The sequence below is a fragment of the Parasteatoda tepidariorum genome, unplaced genomic scaffold (genome assembly GCF_043381705.1).
Source record: "Parasteatoda tepidariorum isolate YZ-2023 unplaced genomic scaffold, CAS_Ptep_4.0 HiC_scaffold_748, whole genome shotgun sequence".
Lineage (NCBI taxonomy): Eukaryota > Metazoa > Arthropoda > Arachnida > Araneae > Theridiidae > Parasteatoda > Parasteatoda tepidariorum.
Genome location: NW_027261900.1, coordinates 7,186 through 18,333, shown reverse-complemented (window position 1 = coordinate 18,333; position 11,148 = coordinate 7,186). Strand labels below are relative to the sequence as shown.

Sequence of the window (11,148 nt, the reverse complement as noted above, 5' to 3'; positions counted from 1 at the left end):
AATCGACACAAAAATCAACTCTTTGGGCCAATATTAATGTTAAGAGATATGATACAGTTCGAAAGAGTCGATTCATTTGACTTAATGATTCATTTAATGCTAAGAGAAGCAAACATTGTTCATTGCAAGTTCATTGAATCATTAATTCGATTCTCAACTTTTTTTTTCCCTATTTCAGTTTGTTTTTATCCAATCGAGCTTCGCATTCATATTTCAATTTATTATCCAATCAGGGCAACAATTTCATTTTCTGTAGCTTTCGCTTCTTGGTTTTGAATAAACGATAAAAAGGAACTCCGCTTTGCTTTAATTTTACAGAAGTTTAAAAATTGATAACAGATTCTAGTGGAGAAAAATACGCTTTTAAATACTAAAGTACTAAAAAGTAATACCTGAGCTTTACAGCTTTAATTTCTTTTTATTTAAAAGGAAGAACCGAAACTGTCGAAAAAAGCTTTTCAGTTGCCGTTGCCATCTTTTAAATAACTGTATATCAAGAGAGTTAATTTTGTAAATGGAAAAATAAATGGCAATGCAGTAGTAATTGTACTTTCCATAATACAAGTTTATTGTTTCGTCTGGGCCAATAAATTCAATATTTTACTTTTGATAAAATAATGTTTAAAGATATAATTTTCATTGATTAAAACTCAATTAAATTGTAAATTATCCCCAAGATAAATCATTAATTTAATAGTACTTTTTCGATAATTGTTTATCAACCAAACCATTAATTAACTAATAGTTAGCTTAATTGAAAAAATTGCTGTAATAATTATTTTACAATCTGGGACTAAGTTGCAAAACTGATTATAACAACGTGGCACTATGTTTTCGCTGGCAGGCTTAAGGGCCACCTACTCTGTGTGAATTATTTGGTTTTCTAAAGCCAGCAAATCAAATGTCTTACGATTTGTCTAGGCGGACAAACCAATTATTAATTTTATATTAGTATTAGTTTCGTTTGATAAAGTGTAGTTCGTTCCCCAGGAGTTGACACTTGTTGCTCCATCATCTCCTCGGAGGAAGAGTTCATTTCAGAGTAGAAGTAAGAGGGAAAAACATCTCCGCGCTTGAAATTGAGACAACCGTTAATGCACGCCAAACACTAACAGAGAATTCTTATTAAGTCACTTACTTCGCATCATCATCTGTTATTATACCTTTCGTTACTCTATCTAATTAAATATAGTTTAAATTTAAAAACGGCTGTGTGCCCAGCAAAATGTTTTAAAAAGGACAAGCTTTTTCACTCCAAAGACAGAAATATCATCAGATTTATGAAATATTTAATGTTCCTCGCGTACCACGTCATGATGGCGGAGCTAAGTGTCAACTCCTGGTGAACGAACTATCAAGACAAAAATGCTGTATAGAGAGGCGAAATATGTACCGAGGGGCTTCACAGAAGGTAAGCTTTACTAACCCTACCCCTGTAAACGGTACACGATATAGCAAGAACATTGTCACTTTTTAAAGAAATATTACAAATAAGTTCATATTTACCTCGTCCAAAATATAGTAGCAATCTCTAAACTGCTGCAAATAAAACTCTTCGCATTTAGAATCATCTGTGTCAATAGCTAGTGAAGATCTTCGTGCCAATAAACATTTCTCTATAATAGATTTTGAGGCACTGTGCAGCAGTAACAACCTAGTTGAAATTAGTGAAACAGCATCAGACATTAAAGCTTCGATTTCTCTATTATGATCATCGGAGTGATTACCTTCGTCAAATAATACGCTGTGCACTATTGAATACAGATAAGAGATTGAAGACGGATATAAGACATTTGACATATCTTTGTGTGTATCATCAAATAATCTATTTTCAACCATTTTTAAAGCTCCTTGGGTATCTAAAATCCTATCAGGATTTATCTCATTTGTATTTCTAAAAAAGCATTCAACATCACTTATAAAATATTTTAAGAATTCCTTTGAACTATGGCTCTTGGGATTCAAGAAATTAACCGTATCAATACTAAAAAGAAGTAAAATAAGCTGCTGATGTGTTTCAATAGAACTATTTTTAAGTGCTTTTAAGATCGTATCAATTAGAATATATTCAGGCTTATCTTTATGAATGATTTCTTTTAGCTCACAGATAATTGAATGAGCTTCTAACTCATCTTTGTTCAGGGAAATTTCCACGGAAGGGTGAAGAGAGATACAATCAGATTCTTGAGCGACTTCTTCAGCGTTTATGAGAATACTACAGAATTTATGGGCTCTGTTGTTTTCCTTGATAACTTCTAAGGTCTTCTGAAAGTTCTCCTTAAGTCGCACAGGAGAAAAACATACCTATATAGAATAAAATTGTAATTAAGACCTGGTAATACTTGTCAATGAAAAGTTTAATGATATTTTGATTTGAAAGTTTAATGATAATTATCCGAGGAAGATTTATTGCATTAAAATAGCTGTAAAATTTAAACCAAAGTTACACCTTCAGAACATGAGAAAAACATACCTATTGTCACGACGTTGCCTCGTGATAATTCTCGTGGTCAAACTAGTTAATTAAACAGTTGATTAAGATCCCGTGCTCTCATCTCGCAATCGAATGGTCAGTTGAACTTTTAACTTTCTAGAAATTTGTCACAAGATGATTGATTTGTCGACCTTCGGATGCATGATAAGAACACGAGACCACGTTTAACCCCTTAAAATAATATATATAAATAAACTCCAAAAAAAGAGGAGTTGTTCAGAAAGAGAATTTGCCTCTCAATAGTCTCCTCAGTCCGATTGCCTCTCAATACGAGCAGCTATGGGTAAGTGTGGTCCTCCTTCTCCTTATTGATATGTATAATGATTAGTAATAAATAAAATGTAACTTTAACTTTCAATTTGGATATTCTTTAAATATATACCCGTCACATTATGGTGCCTTTAACAAAAATGTTTTCAATGCTAATGGATAGGGAGTTTACTATTTCAATATTTTTGAGTGATTTCTTTTGTTTTGTTTTCAAATCCTTGTGTTATGATAGTGTTATGTAATTCTTTTATGTTCTCTGTTTTTTATGTAAAATGGTATTTACTGTTAAGATTCTTTCTTTATTTAAATAAATAATATACATATACAAGAATTTTTTTAAAATGTCCGATCCCCCAAGCCCAAATAAGATCGCTGGATATCAGAATTTAGTAAACATATTCGATGGAGAATTATTTTCAAATGTTAAATATTTCCTTAAAAATCTTGAAGAGGTTGGTGAAATCGCGGAATGGAACGATGCGGAACATATTGCCGTAATGAAGAGTAAGTTAAAAGGTCCCGCGTTACAGTTTTTCATAGAAGACCCTGAACTAATTCATGAAAAAAAATTTGACAGCATAAAAATAAAATTCACTAAATTTTTTGAAAGCAAAACAACACTTTCCCATCGTCAGCAGCAATTTTCAAACTGTAAACAAAATCCGGGTGAATCCGTTCGCAGTTTCTCGACAAGAGTCTCAAACTTGACTATAAATTATTTCGGGATAGAAAATTCATCGAAGGAAGATGCGGGTCCTATAGTCGACCAAACAAAATTGGCAAAATTTTTGGAGGGTTTGCAAACACCTCTTAAGCGTTTAGCCCTAAGCAGAAACCCAAATACGTTCGATGAAGCTGTAGAAAGTGCGCTATTGGATGAAATGAATTTGAAATTCACTTGTGATCCAGAAAGCTGTAATAATGTTGCGACGGAATCAGAAACGGGACTCGAAAGAAAAATGACCGAGTTTCTTAATAAGCAGACTGAAATTTCAAGTGCGATGATAAGCAATCTCGCAAAACAAATCGAGAAAATAAATATAAGAGGACAAAATCCAGGTTTTCACCAACAAATGCCACAAAGAAATCAAAAGTGTATCCACTGTGGTCATCTAAATCATGCATCTGATCGATGTTGGTTTCAACGTAATCAAAACATTCGAGGCGTTAGGCGCAAATTTTCAGATAATCAACGTACCTCTTTTCATAGGGATAATAATAATTACAAGCGACAGGAATACAATAATGCACCTAACACCACTCGCGCCTTTCAATCGAGTTCAATGACCCATCCCACACCTTCTGCAGATAGCAGACAGACTTTTCCAAAGCAACGTTATTTAAACTTTCAGAGGGAACGATAAAACCCCCACAGTTCTCTCAAAATTTAGGGGGTTACAATGATACAAACTTATCTTATTAATTAGGAAAACATTGCACATTACCAGTAATCCAATTAAAAGTAGGAAATATAAAATTTTATGCTCTTTTGGACTCCGGAGCAAGTGTATCTCTTATAAGTAATAAAGCATTTCGAAAAATACCTTCCGAATTAATCACATTTAATAGTTTTAATCCTAATATCAAAATTACTACTTTAACTGGAAATGAAATAAAGTCTAATAGTAATGTTACCTTATCATTCTTAATTACAGACAAAGTTTTGCAGCATAATTTTACAGTCACTAAGTCAGATCTTGACCAGGACTACGATGTAATTTTAGGTTTCGATTTTCTTTCCTCATTTCAGTGTAAAATAAACTTTGAAGATAAAATGGTAACTTTTAGTGATTCATCCTCCCAAATACATAAATTATGAGTGCATAAAATTAACGTATTATTAATGAAAACTACTGGTAAACTTGTGAAAAGGTTAAACTTAAGCCAAATGAATCAGCCGTAATTAAAATTAAATCTAATCATAATATTGAACCAGGAAGTTCTGTGTTATTGACACCTATTAATCTAAATTACAACGTTGAAGTGCATAAATCGCTGTGCATGGTTGATAAAAATGGACAAATCCCGTTAGTAATAAATAACCTCTCAAAAACAAATTTGCATTTAAATAAAAATATGAAAATCGCTTACATAAATTCTAAAATTGAAGCTAACAAGAATGAATCTATTGCTGATATTAGGAGAAAAGAATTAAAGTTAGAAGATTTTGATATGACTGGAAGTCCAAACGAAGCAAAACAGGAATTATCAAATTTGATTTTCGAATATGCTGACATATTTAGCACTTCCTTAAAAACAATAGGAAAATGCACGTTAGAAGCTCCTCCAATAGAAATAACTGACTTTTCCCCAATTCAATGTAGACCTTTCCCGGTGCCAGTATCCTTGCGTGACACACTTAAAAGTAAAATTTCAGACTTAGAAAATTCGGGCATAATTGAGAAAACAAATAGCAGATATAGTTTTCCTTTAATTTTAGTTCGAAAGAAAGAAGAGAACCAGTGGCGTTTAGTAATAGATTATCGTAAACTGAATCAAATTACAATTTCTTCAACTTCTAAGTTACCTTTAATCTCCGACATTTTAAACTCCTTGTGAGGCGCAAATTATTTTAGTACCTTAGATGCCAATTCTAATTTCCATTAAATTAAACTATGCGAAGAAGACAAGCATTTAACTGCTTTTTCAAGCCCATATGGCAACTTTCAATATAAATATTTAAGTTTTGAAATGAAAAATTCAGGTCAAATTTTTCAGGAAACAGCGGACAAAATCCTTAATGTTCTACAGTCCGAAAACATATCAGCATACATAGATGACGTAATTGTACCCTTTAATTGTAAGTAGGTGCAGTCATTCTACAAAAAGGTAAAAATGGAATTCTACGTCCAATAAGTTATTTTTCCTATAAATTAAAACCGCATGAGAGAAAATGGCCATCTATGCATCTTGAAGCTTATGCTATTTTGCTGTTTATTAGACATTTTAAGATTTTTCTCTATGGTAGAAAATTTAGAATATTATCTGATTGCAAATCTTTAAACTATTTATTAAACTTAGATTCACCAGCTAGTAAACTTTCGCGTTGGTTATAGAACTTTCCAATTATGACTTTGATTTCGAGCACATAAAAGGTTCGCAAAATTTTTTATCAGATCTCTTATCAAGAGATATAGAAGAAACAATAAATGCTGGAAAAGTTGATGTACCTGATATAGACAAAATCAAATATGAACAGAGAGCAGACCCAATTTTAAGTCCTATCATTGACTATTTGGAAGGTAAAAGTGCTAATTGTAAATCGCAATGCGATAATTATTTTTTGAACAATGGATTACTTAAAAGAATTGCCAATAGGAACAAACGTGCACCACGAAATGAATATTTTGAACAAATTGTGATACCAAAAAGCTTAATACCTCATGTATTAGAAGGTTCCGAAACAGTGCATTTCGCATTTTCAAAAAATTACCGTACTATAAAAGAAAAATATTACTGGGCAGGTATGTACAATGATATTAAAAAAATTTCCAACTCATGTAAATTATGCATTGAACGAAAAGGTTTTCCAATAACTAAATCACCTCTTCAAAATTTTGTGACACCCTCTCAGTCAATGGAACTCGTGAGCCTAGATATTTTAGGACCGTTGCCAATGTCCATGTCAGGAAATAAATTTGTATTGACAATTATCTACCACTTTACTAAATATAGCATTCTTTACGCTTTAAAAGATATTACAGCTCAAACAATTGCTAATAAACTTATGAAATATATCATAATTTTTGGCATTCCTAATGCAATATTAACAGATCTAGGGACAAATTTTCAAAGTAATCTTTTTAATGAACTTTCACGCCAACTACAAATTCATAAATTTAAAACTACACCTTACAGACCTCAAACTAACTCTCAATCGGAAAGATTGAATTTAAGTATTAAATCAAGTTTAACTTGCCTGTCGGGAAAGACAACTGATTGGGACACATATTTAGATTATTATAACTTCATTTACAATAATTCTCATTATGATACTACTCATGAAAAACCTTCATTTCTTATGTTTAACCGTGATCTTAACTTACCTTTTCATATATTAGACGAAAACTCCCAAATTCACTATTTTCCATGCAAAAATTACATAGAGGATAAATTATCTAAATTGCAGTTTGTTTATCGTAATGTTTATAAGAATCTCGAAATGTCTGCTGAAAAACAGACTCGACTTCGTGAAAATATTGCGCAAGAAAAATCATTTCATTTAGGACAAAAGGTGTACCTTTTTACACCACGTACTAATCAATCTACTGGAAAGGCATTTGCAAAGAAGTTTTCAGGCCCTTATCGGATAGTAGAAAAACATTCAGATTTAAATTACTCAATAGTTGATACAAAAAAAAACCCGTGCAAAACCTTTAAGATGTCATGTTGATAGATTATTTCCCTTTGTTGAAAGACGAGCTGATATGATTTTACCTTCTCTTAATCATCAAGATCAGCCTACATCAAATATAGAGAATTTAAATAGTCAAACAGCTACTAATTCGTATTTGTTTTACGAGGAGAGTGAAACTGATGATTACATTCCCCTTTATCACCATCCACAAAATTCCTCCTCCACTGAGGTGCAAAGGACTTTACCAACGGAGATAACAAACAATAAAACGCCTAACTGCGCAGCCGCAGACATCAGAAACAACACCGCTTCTGCAAATAATCCAACTCATAGTCGATATGATTTACGGCCTTGAGCAATTAAGACTGATGAAACCAAGTCAGCTAGTCAAAAAACTTCGATTACGGATAGATTTCTGAATTGCGCAATCACAGGAGATAAGGATCAAGCGGACAAGAATATTGTTGACAAAATGTCGGATGCACTCGCCGTAAAACTAATGGACCTACAAACGAAACATGATACTACTATTAATACGCTATTTCACAAACCTCAGAAAACGCGAATATATTATCGTTCATATTGATTTAATGAAAAAAAAAATTTCCCCTCTCAAAATATTTCTCAAAAAAAAANAAAAAAAAAAAAAAAAGGATAATATTTAAATAAAATTCACAAATAAAATTTAAAGTTCTAGTGGATAACAAGAAAAAAAATCTTCTTTTCTACGTAACTTGAAAGAACTTTTATCTGTGTAAATACCTTTATCGAAATTGGGTACGTAACGGCCGAACTTACCCTTGATCAAAAAAGAAAATTATGATATTTTACTGTTCAAGGAGATGTGTTACGCTGGCGTAAAACAACTTCTTGAACATTTCAAGACATTATCATAAGTATTTATAAAAATTATTAAAAAAAAATTTTTTTCAAAAAAAAAAAAGAAAAAGAAGGAAAAGAAAAGAAAGAAAAGATAATCAATTGAGCAGATATTTTTTTTAATAATTTTATGCCTTAGTTTTTTTTTTTTTTCTTAATTTTAACTTTTTATTTTCTCCCTGGTTTTTCTTGATTAATCTCTATTATTAGCACTAAATTTTTATTTTCATAAATTTTATAGTTTCCTTGTTATGTTACATATATAAAATCACTCAAACTATTGAGATAGTAGTCTCTCCTTATCCAGCTTTCCGGCGGTAACAACTTAAAAAAATTCCTAACTTTTTTATTACATATCAATACATTTTATTCTAAAATAAAATATAATTTTAAAAAAAAATGTTTTTTTTTTTACACAACGCAATTTTTTCCATTATAGAATCATGCCTTTATTAAATAAGTTAATACAAAAAAAAATTACATAAGATAACATAATTTAATTAAATAAGGAGACCACACATTCTATCCCTTATTATAGGAATAATCATTCTTTTCCTACTTTGGAGTTCCTACTTTGGAGCACAGATCTTAGCTGTTAAAATATGCCAGAGAGATACCCCAGCTGGATATTCATGCACAAAGGCATCTCAAAATCTTACAGACCAAATGGATTTCCCAGAAAACGCATGCCACCTTGAAAATTGCAATGAATGTCTTCTAGGGCTAAAAACGTTTATCTGGTCAGAGGATCAACTTTTCGTCCAGACAATATTCCACGAAAAGCCATCTTCACGTGCTGGGAATGTTTCATACTTCCAATGCCATGACAGTTCCAACAAGCGCTCCGACACATCAATACCATGTGATTGTGCCCAAAACTACACGGGAACCCAGGAATTTTGCCAGTTGAAAACATGTGCTTTAAATTCAACTTGTGAATGCAACGTTCAGCACTTGCAATATGATTTGCAACATTCCTCGGATTCCCTTTTCCTTACAAACCCAACCCTGATATCCGTTCCTATATGTCTACATAGAATACCAGCGCGCCATCACCGACGTCAGTTATTAGAGTATGAAGCCGCGTCATTCACGCAAAATAACATTACTTTACTTTTCAATGACCCCATAGTAACAGTTCCAGAAGATGGTAAATTAATTGCAAAAGCTGCAGGCAATGAAATTGTTTTAAATATCTACAATGATCACAATGTTATACTACCAGTGGAGTTGGTAGCCTTTAAGACAAAACTCACGCTAATTTTCATTACTACATCTGGTAAAGCAATCCATGGTGAGGTATTGCTAGAGGGCAAAGAAATATGCCGAGCATCACAGTGTTTTTTTTGTTGGACCTTTTTCCAACAAATCCAATGTTGGCCATCATATATAGCGTATGNATTGTTGCTACGCCCGTTGGCTTCTTGGCGCCATTGTTCTCAGCCAAGAGTCAGTTAATGTAAAACAACCAAAGAGCAAACACGCTCAGTTTTTGCATCTCCGCAGCGCTACCAGCGCACCCGCAAAATAAATTTTATACAGTCCACATTGTCCAAGTTTGATTTTTATACACCCCGCAAGCTATCGCAGAACATCTGGTCCGAATGATCAGGAGAGTAAAGATCCAGTATATCGCAAATTTACAATAAAAATCCCTCATTTATTATTGGACTGACCACGCATCGCACTAGAAATAACGCAGTATATCTCCAGCCATCGAATTAGTGAAAGGTAGGCAAATTTTCATTATTTATTTACCGCATAATTTCATTTAATAAATAATGGATAACATTGAGAAATGTAGAAAGAAACGCGCTACAATCAGAACTAGTGCTACAAAACTAATAACAAAAGCAGATAATATAATACAAAGTGACACTAAAGAAATAACAGAACTAAATGAAATATTTGAGCAATTAAGTCAAAAGGAGAGTATTTTGACATCATTAAATTCTGAAATTGAAAACTTAATTTCGGTTCCAGCAGAATTCGATACTGAAATTAGCGCTAGCGAAGAATACAGCGAAAAAATCATCAGTGCTAAGTGCAAAATTAAAAATTGCTTAACCTATATAGAATCAGTTAATCAAGTGAAATTAACTCCCGCAAGTTTTGTAAACAATAGTGATAGCATAAAATTACCAGAAATTCCGCTTCCGAAATTTTCGGGTAAATGTGAAGAATGGAGTACTTTCAAATTGCAATTCAATAATGTTATTACATCCAATAATCAGTTGACAAATGCACAAAAACTACACTATTTAAATTCAGCTTTAATCGGAGAAGCTAAAAATCTTATTACATTAGATGATACATTCACTTCATTATATACAGCTTTAGAAGAAAGATACGAAAACAAAAGGTTAATAGTAGAATCTCACGTTAAATCAATATTAGATATTGAAAAATTAACGCATGAGTCGGCTAAAGACTTACGTAATTTAATTGATTGTGTAAAGAAAAATATAAGAGCATTAAAAATTTTGGAGTATAATCGCAATGATCTTTCTGATATTTTTGTTTTAAATATAGTACTTCAAAAATTGGATAGGGAAACTCGAAGGCAGTATGAATTAAATATTAGCTCAAACGATGTTCCTAAATTAGATGATTTATTTTCATTTTTGGAAAAACGAGCTCAAATATTAGAAAATGTTAGCAAAACCACTCCTTTAAGATTTAAGTTAAGTCAAGAGAGAAATCCAAAAACGAAAACATTTCTAATTAATAAAAGTGTAACTCAATCATGCATTTTGTGTAAAATGAATCATCCTATCTTTAAGTGCGATTCTTTTTTGAAATTGAATAGTCATCAGAGAAGTGAGCTGGTATCAAAACATAAATTGTGTTTAAATTGTCTAAGCAGTCAACACAAGTTATTGAATTGCAAATCGAAACATTTATGCTACATATGCCACTCAAAGCATAATACACTACTCCATAAAGAACGCGAAACTATAAACAACTCTGCGGTTTTGGCTTCTTCTTCTCACGGTCATGACCTCAATCCCGAAGCAGCGGTATTTAATATTCATCAACAAAATAATGAAATTGTTTCTGCTTCTTTATCTTGCATTAATTCGAAAAATAAAACAGGGCTTCTTCCGACTGTTTTAATTTGGGTTTTAAATCCTTTAAATGGATCTTA

At 32.1% G+C, this 11,148-nt stretch overlaps 2 protein-coding genes across 2 annotated transcripts in view; both read left to right on the top strand.

Moving 5' to 3' along the window:
• Positions 1-2,478: 2,478 nt before the first annotated feature.
• LOC107439312 (uncharacterized) lies at positions 2,479-4,220 on the top strand. Its single transcript, XM_071176985.1, has one exon. The coding sequence runs from the start codon at positions 3,106-3,108 to the stop codon at positions 4,126-4,128; it is 1,023 nt and encodes a 340-aa protein (XP_071033086.1). The 5' UTR covers positions 2,479-3,105; the 3' UTR covers positions 4,129-4,220.
• A 5,561-nt stretch (positions 4,221-9,781) lies between these two features.
• LOC139424900 (uncharacterized) overlaps positions 9,782-11,148 on the top strand; it is a 3,781-nt gene continuing 2,414 nt past the window's right edge. The window contains exon 1 of the mRNA XM_071176987.1: positions 9,782-10,820. Within this exon, the coding sequence (XP_071033088.1) occupies positions 9,782-10,820 (1,039 nt within the window). The remainder of the gene's footprint in view (positions 10,821-11,148) is intronic.

What these genes read in the sequence shown, in the direction of transcription:
- LOC107439312 (XM_071176985.1), top strand. Translation starts at nt 3,106, where the DNA reads ATGTCCGATCCCCCAAGCCCAAATAAGATCGCTGGATATCAGAATTTA.